Source organism: Eschrichtius robustus, chromosome 3 (assembly GCF_028021215.1).
Source record: "Eschrichtius robustus isolate mEscRob2 chromosome 3, mEscRob2.pri, whole genome shotgun sequence".
NCBI lineage: Eukaryota > Metazoa > Chordata > Mammalia > Artiodactyla > Eschrichtiidae > Eschrichtius > Eschrichtius robustus.
The window spans coordinates 114633052-114651332 of record NC_090826.1 but is presented as its reverse complement, the minus strand read 5'-3'; the positions used below and the strand labels follow the sequence as shown (position 1 = coordinate 114651332).

At 53.3% G+C, this 18281-nt stretch overlaps 1 protein-coding gene across 1 annotated transcript; it reads left to right on the top strand.

The window, feature by feature from the left end:
- Positions 1–10859: 10859 nt before the first annotated feature.
- LOC137761348 (ETS translocation variant 3-like protein) lies at positions 10860–15863 on the top strand. The gene is made up of 5 exons (XM_068538264.1): positions 10860–10923; positions 11016–11253; positions 11509–11698; positions 12129–12258; positions 15403–15863. The coding sequence occupies exons 1-5, from the start codon at positions 10860–10862 to the stop codon at positions 15861–15863; spliced, it is 1083 nt and encodes a 360-aa protein (XP_068394365.1).
- The last annotated feature ends 2418 nt before the right edge of the window (positions 15864–18281 follow it).

Below are 18281 nucleotides of genomic sequence, written 5' to 3'. Positions count from 1 at the left end.
CATTCATTCCACTGGCTGCCACGACCCCAGGCCAGATCCTGGCAGAAGAACAAGGAGAGAGTGAGGAAGAGGAGTCTTTTTCTTTTCCCTCTCCCTGTTCCTCGTGGAGGAGATAACGCCACCTCCTCATCTCTCCCCCACCTGGCAAGCCCCTCACCAATTACAGTGCCTGGGGAAACCCTCCCCAGGGCCTGATCTCCCATCTGTGGGTCTTCGGTCCTGCCCATGTTAATGTCAGATGGTTATGAAGGCACAAGTGAGACCTGAGAGGACCCATTCAGGGTGGTGAGGTCTTGATACAAAGTATGTCAGACAGTGTCGATAGACTGGGAGTTTAGCCTATCGTGCTGCTTACTCAAGTATGAAAAAAAGTCACTAACTAGAACAGGAAAAGTCTACTTGCAGCTCAGATAGAGCATCCTTGGCTTTGCTGCTGTGCAAGCAGTCTGCGTGCCTGAGTCTGTGCCATTACGCCCTGGGGGCTGGCAGGGGAGCTGAGGAGAGGGGGTCCTCCCAGCCCCGCCCTTAGCCCCGATCAGTCCTGAGAGACTCCCCTCCAGGTGACCCTGGGAGATACCCAGAGCCAGCTGTAAGCCCCAAAGTGGGAAGGGCTGCCTCTTGTTGACTCCTGTACCCAGACAGGGATGGGGTCTCCACCCCCCCCATCAGTGGGCCCCATTACTGTGTCAGGGTTGTTTAGGGGGCTGCATCAGGCCAGGTACAGTTACTAGATACGAAGTTGTGGGTTTGAAGGCAGTTTAAAATGTTGAGGCTTCCTGTTGCAAGTTAAGGTAGTTGGATTAGCTAGAATGTGGGGAGCTGGTCGGGTACCTTTTGGTTTATTCACTCGGCGATCATCTGTAGAGCAGCCTCGTGTCCAGGCACCGCACCAGGCACCGGATGCACACAGAGATGCTCAAAAGAGCAAAGGAAAGGTCTGGATTTGGTCAGGGGACCTCCCCTCCCCAAAGGGCACTAGGCCATTTGCCTGTGTCTCAGGGAAGAAACAGAGAGGCTCAGGGTCCCACCCTAGAAGCCAAAGTCTGTACCAAGTGCCCAGCTTCCTAATCCCATGCCCAGCCTTCCCCTACAAAAGCCCGCAATCAAAACGTGAATTGTACAGAAAGGGTAGGGGTGGTGGCGGGGGGACTGCTGTGACCAGGTTTACGGGCATGTGAGAGGAAGTGGGCAGGGACAGCGTGTGGAGCGGCAGAAGAGAAAAGGTGAAACCCTAATAGTCTCAGAAGCAGCTGCTCTGGTTCTCACAAGGACTTGAAGTTAGCAACGTGAGGGACTTTCCTGGGAGTTGGGACAGTGGCAGGAAGTGGGACAGCAAAAGAGCCTTGAGCTTCCCTCCCTGGAGGCCTCTCAGATGTCGCCCTCCCAGGAGAGCCTGTGGAGGCAGCAGGTGGTCTGAAGGACCTGGGGGGGTCCCGGCCCATCGTGTAGGTCCCAGTTCTCCCACTAAAGATTCTGCCACGACCTGCTCTTCCAATGGGGCCTTCATGGGGGAGGGGGAGGACGGAATGGCTCTTCCTCCCCAGAATCCTCTCCTTGGCCTTGGCATCTTCCTGCTCTGAACTCAAATGGTCCTAAATCCTTAAATGAAGGAAATGGGATGGGGTGAAGGTGAGCAAGGGGCAGAGCCAGCTCTTCAGGTGAGAAAACACCAGTGACATCTGAGAGAGATACCTGGGGTAACACGTCTTGGCACTAACCTCAGTCTTCCTGGCTATAGCTCTCTGTCCTCTATGGAGATCAAGTTTGCCTCGTCCTAGCTAATATTCCTCCCTTCTCCCTGCATCCAACTCCCTGGAACAGTGTTCTGGACCATCCCTCCCTTTGTAACCTCTTTCCTTTTTGCCCTTGATGGGCTCGGAGTTCTGTCCTTCTGCCTCTCCCCCAACAAGGACCCTCTCTTCGTGGCCCCTGGCTCCTGTCTCTTCCAGCAATCAGCCTCTCTCTCTCACCTTTCCATCATGTTAGCTTCGGTTGATTTAACCAGAAAACAACCCCCAGAATTTAATTCCATGGCCCTCCATTCCCATCTCGATCAGCTCAAGGCTGGGAGGGGCTGTGTAATGACGGGGGAGTAGTGGGGGAGAGAGAAACTTGGCCTCCCAGAGTCAAGGAGAAAAAAAAAAAATCATATTGATTCCCCAATGACAGCCATCAATCTTTTCCTCCCCACTAGGGATTGGGGAGATTGGACGCAGGCCCAACAGGCTCCAGGGTCCCTTGGTCCCCAGGACGTTAAAAACAGAAGCTCTGGTCTCTGACATCCTCCCTCCTCTAGTTTCCCCTGAGGTCAGTTACCTAAATCCTCCATGCCCTCCCCAGTGTATTCTGGAATCCTACCGCCTTATCTTGTTCCTGCTATTTCTTTAGCAGGGTATCTGATGCCCCTGCAGTTACTTTCTCCTGTCTGGTTTATGACTTAGTTGACAGTTCTTCTTGCTGTCTAACTTTGAGTAGTATTTATAAAGAAAAGGAAAAATCTATTTTCTACAGCCCTAAGAGGAGAGAGACATAATAAGTGCTTTAAAAACCTTAGAGAAAAGGTGACTGGGTAAACTATTAGTTTCATTTTAGGACTTGAGACTAAGAGGAAATTTACAGATTATGAGGGTTCAACACCAGTACGAGAGCGGAGGTGGGACCTGGGACTCCGAGGGAAAAACAGGGAGTGAGGTAGTGTTAAAGAGTCAGAGGTTATGAAGAGGGGATTCTTTTCCAGGCCTGGACTCATCTCCACAGGACGTTCTATGAGAGAAGGGCTGACTTAGAGTGGGAAGGGTAGACAGCTGGAAGGACCTCCCGGCAGTTCAGTGTCCCTTTTCCTAAAACTGAAGCGGGTGTAGCCCTCTCACCAGTCTCCCTGTTGGTCAGATGTTTCAGGAGCCATCTGCCCCAGAGGAAGGCTCTGGATGCAAAGGACCCAGTGGAAGACACTCCCTCCCACCCCACCTGCCCACAGAGGTGGAGGGGGCTCAGGGCCGTGGTGCCACTGGCCCCCGAAGGGTTAATGCTATTGTCTGAAAACCACATCAGCTCCCCTGGGAGCTTGGAGATCCCGCTCTCATTTTAAGTAACCCTAACTCAGCGCGTGATGAGCGAGGGGTCGCTGGGCGAGGAGTGCGCCGGAAGGAGCTGCTGGACTGAGCCTGGAGAAGCTGCTGCACCAAGGTAAGGGGCTCTGGTGGCAGGTCTGCCGCTGGGGCTGGCCAGAGGGACAGCCCTTCTCCTCCCCCACCCCTACCCCAGCTGTGGAGCCAGTCGCAGAGCAACTGGGAAGAGGAAAAGAAAGGAGACACAGGCACGGGGTGAACATGAGAGCCCAAGGGCCACACTGAAGAAGCCTAGGAGGGGCCAGGCTTTTCCATCCAGGTGTGGGACAGCGCAGAGGCAGTTGTGGGGCAGTCAGGGCAGAGAGAGGGGGGGATCCCGGAAAGACAGCAAGTCTGGCATGGTACCAGGCTCTTCTCCCCAGATGGGGCACAGCTGGGGTCAGATGTCGGCTCACTGGGGCAGAGAAGACTCCTGGGATAAATGGGGCCAAGTCAGGCTCTTGGGGCTGAATGAATGAGAGCCTCAGCCATCCCCGTGCCCTGTTGTCTGTACCTACAGGGAGTTCAGCGGCTCAGAGAGCTCACTGCTGCCATCTGTGTGGCCAGGTTGAAGGGCAGTGGGGGAGGGCATGGGCATCACAGCGTGGGCATGGGAAGGAGCAGGAGGTGGTCCCAGGGAGGGCAGAGTTAAGGCTGTGCTCCCATCTGAGCCAGGCTGGGATGAAGTGACATCTCTGATGGAGTGAAGGGATTCGGCCCCGTCCATCCGCTTCCCTCGCTTCCTCAGACTCCTGGCTTCTTCCCAAAGAACGAGGTCCAAGAAGCCTGAAATCTAAGAGCTCGGGTGCCCCGTGTCAGGCGCACCCCTGTGACAGTTGGGGCGGAGGTGGGCTGTGTGAGGCTGGAGAGGCACAGAAGGCGATGCTTCTATGGCAGAGAGACATCTTACTCCTCTTCCCGACAGACAAGAGGAGAAGGACTGGGAAGAAGGTGGTGCCACTGCCACTCCACCTCCAACCGCTTTCTGGCCCTGCTCGAGGGCAGTGGGGCCCCGTGGGGAGAGAGTCCGGGGCACATGGATGGAGTCTCGCGTTGGGTTTGGCGCTTAGTGGAAGCTGAACTTAGGGTTCATGGTAAGATTGGGTACGAGGGCCAGGGTTGAGGCGGAAGTGGGAAGCGGACATGGCATCGAGGGCTGGGGACTGAGTCAGAAAGCGTCAGAGGCCCCCAGCTGGTGAGAGCGCCCTGGGAGGCCCGCTGCCTGCTGCATTCCTCGTCCCTGTTACTCAGCCCCAGACAGGCCTGCCAGCTCATCCCAGCTCAGCACTTGGCTGGGAGCTTTCACTTCCTCGGGCTGGCCAGACTCCTCAGCCACCTCAGCACCTACTGGAGGGGGATTTCTTGTCCCCTGGGTGGGGAGATGAAGGGAAGGATCGGGGGTGTCCAGTCAGGGGGATCTCCTGGGGCCCAGCTGATGGGAATGAGATGAAAGGAACCGACACTGCGTTTGTGCTGGGGGAGAGGGCAAGGGGCCGCTGGAGGGCTGGGGGGAGGCGAGGGGACTGGAGCAGCCTGGGTCGGGAAGCTGGGGGCCTGGGTTTTAGTTTCCATCTCTGAAGCACAGGTGAGAGACAGGAGGGCAGGAGAAAGACAGAAAGTGACCAAGAGAGACAGTGACAGAGACAGCACAACAGAGGGCAGGCTGGATGAGAGGTGGTGAGGCAGGGGCACCCTCTAAGGAGGAAAAGGGGCACGGGGGAGGCAAGACAGACAGATCACTTGATTTGTAGACAGGAGACAGTATGATCTGTAGACATAAGACGTAAAGACAGGAATGGAGAGACCAAGGGAAACTGAGACAGAAAAGGATGGACAACAGAGAAAAAAGAAAGTGAATGGAGCTAGGGAAGTAAGACAAGAGAAGCCTGGTAGACAGGAAGTGGAAACAAGGAAGAATGAGACTTGAGAGGGGAGAGGAGAGAAACTGTAAGGAAGGAGGAAACAGTTGAAGATTAAAGGTCAAACAAAGTGAAACAGAGACTTGGAGGGGCCAGATCAAGGGAGCAGTGGGTGTGAGGCTGGAAGCTGGTCTCCTGACACCCCAATTCCCATTCCCCAACCCCTGGGTCCTTGAGGGGTCTGTGACTTTCCCCATGACTTTTAACTGCCCTTCCTGCCAGGTCTGGGGGTGGAGCATGGGGCTGTCTGGGTTTGGATTTCGACTCCATGGAGTTACACAAACCTTTTAAATCCCACGGCCCCCAGGGACCACAGAGACAAGAGCCAGAGACAAGTCTGCAAGGGGCTGGAGGGGTGGGGGTGGGGTGAGGAGGAGGTAAAGATCTGACACCCGACGTGGGGGAACTGGCAATGGGAGCAGGTTGAGAGGGAGCCTGGAGAGGGGGCTCAGGGCTGAGGAGGAGGAAGGAGGGATTCAGGGGAAGTAGGGTGGACCCTGCTGGGGCAGTGGCAGAGAGGGAGGCGCCTCTCCCAGGTGTGGGCTGATGGCAGGAAAAGCTGAGGCTGCGGGAGGGAGATGGGGTTTAGCTGGCCAGATTCCCAGCCAGGGAGCGTCCAGAAGGGCTCCTCTCTGCCCTAGGCTGTCTGGGTTTAGCAGAAGAAGGGACAAGATGCCCTTGATGAAGAAGGACATCTATCCCTGCCCCTCCCCCAAATTCCCCAAGGGAAAAGGTGTTGGCTTTGCCCTTCCGAGGCCCCCAGCTGGTCTTGCTCTCCCTCCTAAGCTGCTTTCGCTAATAGTATTAAGGGAGGTCTCAGGACTAACCGCTCTCCACTTGGGGTTGAGATCAAGGGGAGAGACCAGAGGCTTCTAATCAGACTGGGGATTTGGCCGGAGTCGGGGCGGGGATGAGGAGTCTGCTGGACGCTAACAAGCAGAAAATATTACACACACATCCCCCCAGCCTGCCATCTCTGTGTTTCCCTCACTGCCCCTCAGGGCTGGTTTCTCCACGCTGATCTTTCCGTCTCCCAGGGCTGTATCTGAACCTCACCTGTGTCCACAGCAGCCCCGATTTCCGCAATGCCATTTCTCTGTCTCATTCTCTCTGATTCACCCTCTTCCTCGCTGACCCTCTTGCCCTCTTTTTGGCCGCCTTTGAATTTATAAACAGTCCGTTTTCCCATTCATCAATCAAGCAGTCACTGAGAAGACTTCGTTGTGTCCAATCAATCAGATTATGGGAACAATCCACTTTAGCAGCTTAGAAGGGCCAACGACAAAGTGACTTTTGATGCAAGTTTCTACTTTGCAGAGAGGCAGCCTTGTCTTGAGCTCTGACCTTTGTTTATCCTGGGCATGTTCCTGTCTTCCTCACCTCTCTGTATTCCAATCTGCCCATCTGACGGTCCTCTGGCTTCCCCCGCCCCCCGCCCCCCCCACCCACTGTTGATCATTTTTCTGGCCAAGAGCCCACCTCTCAGGTTTAGACTGGAGCACCACCTTCAGGACCCAGGACCTCCTGCCAGCCTTGCCTCTGCTCCCAAGTTTCATCCTCAACTTTTCTGCCCTGACTGACTAATTACAGCTCAGAGCCTGGAGTCAGACCTGTTTGCATCCGGCTCCACCACTTGCCCTGGGATCTTATGCAAGTCTTCTAATCTTTTGAACCTCGATTTCCTCAGCTTGCAAAACAGAGATAATAATATCCACCACGAAGGGTTGTGAAGATTCAGTGAAGTAACATAAGGAAAAAAAAAAGTCAAGCCCAATGCTGGGTTCATGATAGGGGCCCAGCTCATATTAACTAAACTCTTAAAAACGTAAAATCTGCTTGGGACATTTCCTTTGGCTCCAACATCTAGGTTAAGGCTCTCTTTTTTATCATCGTTATCGCTATTGCTTTTCTTAAATAATTACCTAAAGCCTACATGTGTTGTAATGAGCGCTTGTGTTGGCCAAGGGGATTAATCCTATTAATAGCAATCAGAATGATCGTGATGATGACAATAATATTTGCTCGCTACTGTAACCCTTCAAGAAACACAAACCTCTTAAGAACAGGCTCTCTGATCATTCAAGATTGGGTTGTGATCCTTTGTGATTTATGGTTCTCAATACTTGTCCTCTGAGGCCACTGCACTGATCCTGCAGTAGAGTCTGGTGGGGCTGTTCAGAGCCTATTAGCCCCAAGCTCCAGAGCAAGAGGGAGGGAGCTGGGAGATGGGGGTAGTGGGACAGAGTGGGACCACCTCCCCCAGCCTTCGGGAGCACTGCCACCAGAGTGTGGGTTAAAATGAAGCACAAGGAATTAAGATTAAACAGCCAGAGCAATTCTTAGATGTAAAGGTAGAACTAAAATCTGCTCCTCTCTGAGGGTTCCCCACAGCCAGCTCAGGGGCTCCAGCAGAAAAGGACGGACTTGAGAGCAGATATTTGGCAGGACTTACTGACGGTGAGGATTTCCACATCCAGAACCAGCAAGCTCTTCAGACACGTGAGGATCCAGGAGGGACTCTCACAAACATGGGAGAGGCCAAGGAGGAAGCTGCAGCATTCAGGAAACCCGGGGTTTGACCCACTTTGGCTTCATATTTTAGATTTTGTTCTTTGAGGGAGCAGGAGAGAGGGTTTGGTAGCCTACCTAGGTGGCTGAATATTATAAATTTTGTATTTTGTATTAAGTTCTTGCTTTCCACTCTTTCACTTAAAGAGCTGTGTGACCTTAGAGAAGCTAGTCAACCCCTCTGAGCTCCATCTCATCTGATACTTCCTGTGAGGTTCAGGGTGTGTCAATTTCTCAGCACAGTGCAGAGTGCCCTGAGTGTCTGCTCTGCGGTGGGTTTATTGTTCTCTTCTTGCCAGAGCCTAAATCTACCCTGAGGTCTCAAACCCTCCAGACCAGGAAACATCATCAGATCCAGCAGGAGGCACCGCAGCCCTAGGAATTCTATCTGCTTCCTCCAAGGAACAGTCCTCCTTTGGAATCTCTCACCTCTGCACCCCTTATTTCCCCACCCATTTTCCTAAGATGAGGTAGGAGACATCCCAATCATCTGGAGGCTAGACAAGGGAAGAACTTCCCAATGGACAGAGCAGGAAAGGAAGGTGGGAGAGGAGTAGGGGCATCTGCTTCAGGGGAGGAAAGGAAGGAGAGAAGATTCCAGAATATCAGCTATCAGTTTAGAGACCAATGGATGGGTGGGAAAACCTATTCACCCAGATTCAGAGTGGGCACGGACCTACTCATAGCCCTGTCTGCCTTAATTTCAAGAGATGCTCTCTGCTGGGGCCAGATTGGGTACCCCTGGACACACCTGCCCCCAACAGGCTGTAGGTTTGTCCACTGGCCCACCTGGAGCTGTGTGTTCCTTGGGAAAAGGAGAGCAAGAGACCCAGTGACCTCTTCGTGTGGGGGGAGGGAGGGCAGGGTTGGAATTCCTTGACTTTTTATTTTATTGAAGTATAGTTGATTTACAATGTTGTGTTAATTGCTGCTGTACAGCAAAGTGATTCAGTTATACATAGATATGTATTCTTTTTCATATTCTTTTCCATTATGGTTTATCACAGGATATTGAATATAGTTCCCTGTGCTATACAGTAGGACCTTGTTCTTGGGATTCCTTGGGATTCCTTGACTTTCCAACACCCACAGCTCCTTAATGCTGTTTCCCATGGATTCTTGCTACTCAAAGTACAGCCCATGTACCAGCAGTGCTGGCATCACCTAGGAGCTTGTTAAAAATGCAGAATCTTAGGTTCCACCAAGTCCCACTGAATTAGAATCTGCATTTTAAAGAGATCCTCCGGTGACTCTTATGCACATTAGAGTTTGAGAAGCACTGCTACAGAGGATTTGTTTCAAGTCTTAAGGCAGCACAGTATATGAGAAAGTGCCGTGGATTAGGAGTGGAGGTGGGATGACCATACACCACGTGTCAAGTCGCTTTCCCTCTCTGAGCCTCATCTGGAAAGTGAGAAGACTACTCCAGATAAGCCCTCACATGCCTCCAGACCTGACGGCCTAATAAGTTCTGGTTGAGAACAGCCCTCGCCTCATACCAACTGCCTCAGAGATGGAAACCCAGAGCCCAGGTGGTGTGAGCCGGTCCCCTGTGCGCGAGTAGTCCGCTGTGCCCGGGCCCAGCCCCAGGAGCAGGCCTCTCATTCTCCCATCCCTCCTCATCCTCTGGCCTATCAGTTCATCTTGCACTAGTGACAGTAGAAGCCAGCTTTTCGCACCATCCTCAGTTCCATCCGGAAGGCTTTGTGACTTAGACATTTCCTCTCCTCCCCTCACCTGCATCAGGCAAGTTTGTCTTACTAGGGCTCGTTCCCCAGTCTTCCCCCCATCTCAGTGCCCACCCCCATCCCACCCCCAAGCCAAATTGGGAACCAGCAAGGTTCCATCTTCCTTGTCCATGGTTCATTAATTCAACAAATATTTATAGAGCCCCTGTGAGTACAAGGCCCTGGGCTAGGATGGGTTCTGGGGAGCCAGCAGGGAAGAAGACAGCCAGGGTTCCTGGCCACAGGGTGCTGACACTCTAAAGGGGAAGACAGATATTAAACACATAGTGACACCCTTGATAAATTCATCACCATTCATTGATTCTACCAACAATCATTTCTTTTTTTTTTTTTCTCATTAATTTATTTTGTTTTGGTAAGTATAGTTATTTTTATGACAATGCTATTTATGCTTATACATAATGTGTTTATTGTTATTTTCAAACCAGTTAATAAGTACTTAAAATATTTATTTTAAACTTCTAATATGATCAATGTGATAAACATAATCCATAGAAATAGAAGTTGTTTGGGGATGTAAGTTGTTGCTAAGAGTGTAAAATGGTACTGGGACTAAGGGGAACCTCTGGATTACCCCAGCATCACTGTTTGCCCAGGCGCCATTGGTTGGTGGTGAGGGGAGGCGGGGAAAGGGCATAAACACCTTTCCTGGATGCATGGGGGTGGGGGGGTCAGGGTGACATTGAGCAGTACTATAAAGGGGGTGACAGGGCTCTGAAGGCTAACCTCAACTAAGTTTTCAGGAACGAGAGACTGCGTTCTAGGGAAGCTAAGGGACTTTTCCAGAGATGCCTAATACCTTGTCCAGAGGAGGGTAACCTAGGAGTTCCCACATTCAGCACTCACTGTGGTGACTCTGTTCTCTCAGGACACACTGTCAGGTGCTTGGCAGGTGACTTTTGGGCGTGCTGCTGGTGGTGATTCTGGGGGAACAATCATTTCTTGAACATCCACGACATGCCAGGCACTCTGCTAGGCACTCGAGACTCCTCAGTGAATAAAACGCACAAAAATCCCTCCTCTTCTCAAATGTAAAATTGTTCTAAGTACTATAAAGGTGTGGGTTTGTGTATCTGCCAACTCCTCTCACTCAAGGTTTAGAAAGCACCAACGATTAATTACATTTTCACTTGTCTCCTCCTGGGAAAAACCCCAATCCTGTTAAGCCCTGAGAAAAGGTCTCATTCTCTAAATCCCCCAGTGGCGGCAGGACCTAGGACCCTCTGCATTCCTCCCCATCTATAAAGCAGCTCAGCCTCAAGCCCCGAGTCCTGGGTCAGCCCCTGGCCAGTGAGGAGGTCCCCAGGGGAGGCTGGGCCCAGCCTGGCTAGGGGGGAGCTTCCTGCCTCAGACCCTGCTCCCCTGCCTCAGTCTCCCTTTCCTCCCTTAGTCTCGTCCCTCTTCTCTCTTTCCTTCCTCTTTCACCTCCTTCTCCCCTGCCTTCTTTCTCTTCCTCCTAAGAGGCAACCATTTCCCCCCAAGACCCAGACACAGCTCTTGCTCCCCCGGAGCGGACAATGCACTGCAGCTGCCTTGCTGAGGGCATCCCTGCCATCGCCTCCCGTAACCTCTGGATCTCAGGTGAGCCTCCGCCAGGTGCCCCAGCTGTGCTCCGGCAGTGCCCCAGGGCCTCGGGAGCAGTGGGACGGCGCTCACTCCCCTCTCCACCCCAGGCCTGGCCTTCCCCGACTGGGCCTACAAAGCCGAGTCGTCCCCGGGTTCCCGGCAGATCCAGCTGTGGCACTTCATCCTGGAGCTGCTGCAGAAGGAGGAGTTCCGCCATGTCATCGCCTGGCAGCAGGGAGAGTACGGGGAGTTTGTCATCAAGGATCCAGACGAGGTGGCCCGCCTCTGGGGCCGCAGGAAGTGCAAACCACAGATGAATTATGACAAGCTGAGCCGGGCCCTCAGGTGAGAGGAGGCAGACAACGTGGCCAGACAGGGCAGAGTTCAAAGAAAAGAGCTGTGGTTTCTGGCACCCCTGTCAGATTCCCGCCCCTCCGAGGCTTGGGAAATGCTCTGGAGTATGGTAAGATGTCCAGTGGTTATCCAGGAACAGCTCGGGGTTTGCCTTGCCAGCCTGGGGACAGGGGTTGTGGCTGGGTCTCTGACTGCATCCTCCCTGCCACTGGGCCCACCCTTTATTCTCAACCTTGGAATCGCCAGGTATTACTACAATAAGAGGATCCTGCACAAGACCAAAGGCAAAAGGTTCACTTACAAGTTCAACTTCAGCAAGCTCATCGTAGTCAACTACCCTCTGTGGGAGGTGCGGGCACCGCCATCCCTCCACTTGCTGCTGGGGGCCCCTGCTCTGTTTCGACCAGCCCTGGTGCCCATGGGTGTACAGAGCGAGGTAGGCATGAAGGCTGGTCCTGTCCCCAGAGCTCCACCAGAACCTGCCTCTCTGTCCAGGAGGCCCCCAGCCCTCCTCTCTGCCTCAGGGGCCCATCAGCTTTCAATGTTCTTCTCCCCCTGCATCCTAGTCCCTGTGTGTCCCAGGGGTGGGGGTGATACTCTGAATCACCCCTACATATTTAACAATCCCTATAGTAGAGCACCTGCCTATGAGAGAGGGCAACTCCTTCTGTGCCAGGATCACAGGGAAGGGGGTGAGGGGGTCTCAGGGGAGGGTCCAGGACATGTGGGCAGTGCTGACTTAACAACCATTATGAGAGTATTTCATTATTTTAATGACTGGTCATTAAAACAAACAATGTATACTGGGGAATACATGCCAGGCAGGGCCCATTCAACCCCTGAGCCTGCTTCTCCTCACTCCCCAGCTCCTGCATAGCATGCTGTTCAGCCATCAGGCCATGGCAGAGCAGCTGGCTGGACAGTGGACCCCTCAAGGACCACCAGAGGCCTCCCCCCGGAGAGGGGGGGAGAAGGGAAGCGGCAGCATTGTCCACCGTGAGTGCTCAGGACTGGGGAGGGCCCAGGGAATCTTAAGCAGAGGAGGGGAGGACCCTTTTGATTGAGCACATGGGTGAGGGGGCATGAGTCAAAGGATAAGTCATGTATTCATTCAACAAACATTTATTGCTCACCAGTTATTTACGAAGTGTGGGGACCCAGAGATGAAAGATGGCTCTCAAGATGCTCGGAGATCAGTAGGGAGCAGAGATGGGAGGATGCTGAGATTCAGGGAAGCACGAGGTGCTATGGGAATGCAGATGAGTTGGGGCTTCCTGGAGGAGGCTACACCTGAGCAGGTGAAGAAGATGGAGAAAGATGCCCAGGCAGAGGGAACAGCATTTGTGAAGTAAAAAGCTGCAAGTGAGTGTAGTAAATCTGAAGATCTGCTGGTAGCTTACCGGGTGAGAGTAAGGTGCGTGATGGGAGGGGGGACAAGGAGGCGGGTGAGAGACGAGGCTGGCGAGGCGGACAGGCGTCTGGTCACGGAGGGCCTCAGAAGCCATGCTGAGGGGGCTTGGACTTGATCCTGTGGACAGGAGGGACCCAGAGGGAGAGGCACATCCAGATGTTCATTTTACAAAGACGACTTGGGTTGATGTAGAGTTTGGGGTGGAAGAGGCATACAACTGATGTTGGAGGCTTTGAAGATCATCTAGGCAGAGGATGATGGGGATAGAACCAAGGCAGGGGCCATGGGTGGAGAAGGAGGCCCAACTGAAGAGAGATTGGGAAGATAAAGTTCACCCATTCATTCCCTTATTCACTCATTTCTTCTTTCAACAAATAGCTCATGGGATCCTGTTGAATGTGCCAGGCCCTGTCCTAGGGCCAGGGGTGCCAATGTGAGCAAGACTGCCTTTATAGAGCTTGTAGACAAGAGGGGGTTTGTGGACATTCAGTTAATAATCCAACAAGTAGATAAGTAATGATAATTGTGCTAACTGCTACAGGGAAGTTCAGGGTGCAACCGGGAAGACTTCCTTGACAAAGTGACATTTGAGCTGAGACCCAAAATGTAAATCGGTGCCAGCTTAGTTCAGAGGGAGAGAGGAGAGCATGGCAAGCAGAGAGAATAAGGTGTGCAAAGGTCCTGGGGCAGGAAAGAGGAACCGGGAGGAAGCCAGTGTGACAGCACATGGTGAGGGAGGGGGACACGGCAAAAATGCAGGCAGAGGCCAGTTCTTCCAGGGCTGTAAGCTGGGAAGAGGCAAAGTCAGATTTTCTGTGAAAAAGATCACAGAGACACTTGACCAACACAAGGTTCTTCTGCAGAGACCCAAGACCTATCCCTCCACTTCTGGCAATTTCATGGAACAAAGACCCATGGCCCTCACCCCACCCAAGTGCAGCTGAGAGCCCAGAGGTCCTACCTCCCAGAGAATGCAGGGCGCCTGGCTCTGGGTCCTCATGAGCGCAGCCAAGGCTGTGGGCGTAGGGCGGCCCAAGACCTGCTAGGACTCGTAGGGCCACAAGTCTGGCAGCCTGGAGCAAGACAGCACCTGAGCACCTCTCTGTTCTTCCACCCACACCCACCCCTTCCCAGTGCTGGGAATGCCTTGGGCACAGAGCTGCTCTCTTTGGGAAACTATGAGGGGGAAACCAAAAAATATTCCCTGACGAGCCCCCGCTTGGCGTGAGGTATTTTGCACCTGCCTGCCCTCTGCGGGTACACAGGTCCTGCCTGTGCTTGGGTCCTGGGGCACACTAAGGAGCTTTAGGTCACTGGGAGTCTAGTAGCAGCCACATGCCCACTTCTGGATCGGGATTCCAGAAGGGTGTGCCAGCCCTTCACTCCACCTTCACTCACAGCATTTGGTGTCAAGAGAGGAAGCTGCTTCTGGGCAGAAGAGCGGCCAGGACTACTGAGCCAGGGGCAGAAGCTGCAGGACCAGAGCTGGGAAGGGGCGGGGAGGGGTAGGAGGACTCTTAGACCCATCTCCTCCACATGCCTACTCAGCTGTGGGGCCCTGAGCGGGGACTCTGCCCCCAGGAGCCCCAGGGGACACAACCTTCCTGGGGGAAAACAGCAGTCTCTACGTCATCTAAGGACCCAAGAAAAGGATGGTGACCTAGGAGAAGGTACACTCTGGCAGGGGTCTCCACGCTTTTCCTCATGAAGGATCATTTTTACTATTTTCCCCTTTAACAGATCCAACATCAGAAATATTGTTCCTACCAAATAAATCGGATGAATTAAGTAATAACTAAATTGTTTTTCCAGTTTTTACTAACTATAGCCCTGCTGATGTCATCCCCTTGGGTTGATACTTGCTAAGAAAAAATGTGGAACTGGAGTTAGGTTTTTTGAACTATAGAAAGTGGTGTGAAGTTCTATATAATCATCTCCAGAGATCCCAGGCTAGGAGCCCCCTATTGCAGGATCCTGGGGAAACAGGGCAGATTTGGAAGGAATGGAAGGAGGGAGGGCTTCTTGGAGGAGGAGACCTATAGGCCAGAGCCAGCCAGAGAAGGGGAAGGCTGGGGCTCACCCCACATGCTTGGCCTCACAGCTCAGCAGGCCCCATGACGCTGCTTGATCTTAGCTGGGAGCGGGCGTTTTATGGATGAAGGAACTGAGGACTGAGAATTTAAATGACAAACCCAGGGTCACACAACTAGATCTTTGCCCAGCTAGAATAGAACTAGAGTCCTTTGCTACAGGGACGAGGAGAGTGAAGAATGAATCCATTGAGTTATGGCAAAGAATATCCTCATTCATTCATCCAACACAGTTTTATTGAGCACTTAATATGCGCCAGGCTGGGTTGGATCCCAGGATCCAGAATAAAACAGACACAGTTCCTGCCACCACAGTGTTGGGAACACATATTAAATAATCACACAAATGACTCCTGATTCTGAGCGACGGGGCCCTGGAGGAGAGTACCAGGAAGGATGAGGGGGGAGTCCAGGGATCTCACCTAGGCTGGGAAGGCTCAGAGGCTTCCCCAAGGAGATGACATTTACCATAAGATGTGAAGCAAAGAAAAAAGGAAGGTGCACAGGTGGGGAGAGAAGGTTTCAAGCAGGAGCAAAAAGAAATGGGAAGTGGGCAGAGAAAGGAGACATCTCCAGTGGCGGGGACTCACTGACTCTTTCTCTCTCTCTCTCTCTCTCTCTCTCTCTCTCTCTCTCTAGGACTTGGCTCTGCCCCAGCCCCCTGCCGGCTCAGCCCTTGCTGCCATTTGGGGAGCCCCCAAGACGAGCCTCCCAGTTTTGCCTCCTTCACCCCTCCCCTGCCACCCCCTGTCCCCTCTGACTGGCCCCACCTCTCAGGGCCTTTTTTGCCCCCTGTCCCCGCAGGGCAGCACTTCCCAGGGTCCTCCATGCCGGACACCCTGCTCCCAGGACCCGCAGGGGCCCCAGCGGCCCGGCACTTTCCCGTCTTTCCTCTGTTGGCCGGGCTGGCACAGGGGGCTGGGGAGAGGCTCTGGCTCTCATGCCTGAGGCCCGAGGGGCTGGAGGTAAAGCCTGATCCCACGATGGATCCCAGGGAGGGCTTCTCCTCAGAAAGGAAGGAACCCTACATTGTAGAGGAAAGTCCTGTGTCCCCTAATCTGGAGAACTTCAAAGCAGTGTGGCCCTTGGATCCTCCTTAATGGGGGAGGAAGATGTGAAGTGGGGGGGTGTCCCCCAAACTCCATCTCACCTCTTATCTACCTCCCTTCTGGCTTTGCTCCTTCCCCTGGCTGGAAACAGCTTTAAATTGTAGAACGATCTGAAGGAACGGAGTTGCACCCAAGGAGATGGGGGGCATCGCAGGGAAAAAGCGAATGTGGGGATGGGGAAAATTGAGGCAGAGTGCCCCCTCCCACCAAATTGCTAATCAGATTAAGGAGACATTCTTAATCTCAACTTTTTTTGAGGGAGAATGAGAATAAGATTTCCATAGGTTTCCATCATTTGAAAGACCCCATACCTGCCCACATGAGACGGGAAATTAAGAGTCTAAGTTGAGGAAGGGTCAGGAGTTGTTTTGTTCCCCGAGTCTCAGGGCCACTCCTTTCTTCGCTGGGGCCCTTGTCCCTCATCAGGCTAAGGTCTCCCCTCTCTCTCCTGCCCCTCCGTGCAGCTCTGTCCCATCCCTCTGATTTCTGTGACCCTGGGAGCTCCTGTCCCCTCCTTTCCCCAAGACCCAAGCAAGTGGGGCCAGGAGGGATGGGCCTCCTCAGCTCTGTAATACTCCACGGCAGACCATGAATAAAATGCCCTTGGCAAACCTCCCTCTTGGCTGACCACCCCCTGCTGTGTTCCTGCTGCCCTCTGATCTGGTTTGGAGCTAAACACCACCCAGGATTCCTGATGGGAAGGGGGGAGGGGGGTTTGGGAGGAGGAGTAGGAACCAAGCAGCAGTAGGAATCAAGCCAGCCACTCTCTTCCCTTCTGCTGCCATCATGTCCCAGAGAGAAAGGCTGAAACTGTAGCCCGAGGAGCTGCCCTGGCCAGTGAGAAACCAGCCTCAAGGAAGGAACCTAAGAGCAGAGCAGGGGTCTTCACAGAATGACCCCCAGATCCCTGCCATGGACCTCTGAGCAGAGTTTTAAGGGTTGGGGATGAAGGAGGGAGTTGGAAGGGGTCCCTCTCCCTCTGCACCCCAGGTCCTGAGAATGACAAGGGGAGCCCACTGAAGCATCAGGTGGCTGGGGGAGGAGGGGACACATAGAGAGGGGTCTTTTGCTCAACCAAGGGAAGGCCACAAGAGAAGAATGTCCCAGGAGCCAAGGCAATGGAACCATATTGCTCTCCTATCTCTAGGCTGCCCATTACAGGTTTAGGATTTGTCTCCACTTTCTTCCCATGATGGAGAGCAGGAACTAAGGAGGCACAGAGGGTCCCTTTGTCCATCATTTGTCCCTGGCCCTCATCCAAGGAGTAGGGGTGCATCCCTCTCTCAGAGCTCCCTATTCATTCTGCTACCCTCTGCCCCTCAGTCCTTTGTGGCAGGCGCACGTTCTCATGGATGGACTGGGGAAGGAGAGACCCAGAGTAAGGCAGGGCTAAGCCCTCACCGCACAGAAAGGTTAAGACGAGCAAGGAACCCAGCTCCCAGGCTTCCAAGCGGGGTAGAGGCCAGGAGAAAGGATCTGTGAGTGGGCTTCTTCACAGTCTCCCTCCCTTACCCCAGACGCCAAAAAAGGGGACCTCAGAGTGTCGCTCCCAGGAGATCCTAGGAGCTACAGTGAAAACTGCTTCTCACTTGCTCCCAAAGTCACAGGCCCATCCCCAGCCCTACAAGAAGGACAAACACCCAGCCTGGGGCTTTCCCATCATCCTGTCCAGTTTGGAGAGACAAAGAGCTAGTGTTGTCTGCTGTGGCGCAAAGAACTGGATCACACTGTCATAGGGTTTGGGTCCTGTTCAGAGAGGCCAGCCTCGGGAACGGGGTCCCATAACAGGAACCCCCATGTGCCCTCTGCCTGACCCCTCCTCCTCTTCAGAAGTTTGTGGTTGCTATGACCCCCACGTTTCAGACAATGAAAAATGCTTTGTGGTCACTTTTCTAAAATTTCTTTTTGGAGTAGGTGAACCCAGGAGACTGAAAGCTCAGCTTCAGAGGACATAAATTTCCAGGTGGTGCACTCTGCGTTTTAGACAACAGATTCAAGGAGAGCAGAGTTTCTCAACCTCGGCACTATTGCCATTTGGGGCTGCAAAATTCTTAGCTGTGAGGAGCTATCCTATGCATTCCAGGATGTTTAGTATATCCCTGGCCTCTGGATACGAGTGGCACCCTCCCCCAGCCTCCTCTTCTAGACCTGGTGAAATGTTCCCCCCAGGGGAAGAAACCATGCCTGGTTGAGAATCACTTAAGGAAGGCTTCAGCAAGTCCAGATGTTCTGGCAAAGATGGGACCCAGGCTCGAGCAACGCGAAGAGAACTGTTGGTTTCCACGTTACAAGAGTGCCCTCTGGTGGCCAGAGTCAACACCAGCGATCCGAAGAGCTCAGAGCTCGGGACCAGGCTGGGTGGGTAGAACCCATGCGGGGCGCTGTTTGAGGTGAAGGGGTGATGGGCAC

Coding starts and splice junctions, on each gene's coding strand:
- LOC137761348 (XM_068538264.1), top strand. CDS start 10,860: ATGCACTGCAGCTGCCTTGCTGAGGGCATCCCTGCCATCGCCTCCCGT. Junction 11,699..12,128: donor CCATGGGTGTACAGAGCGAG/GTAGGCATGAAG, acceptor CTCACTCCCCAG/CTCCTGCATAGCATGCTGTT. Junction 12,259..15,402: donor AAGCGGCAGCATTGTCCACC/GTGAGTGCTCAG, acceptor CTCTCTCTCTAG/GACTTGGCTCTGCCCCAGCC.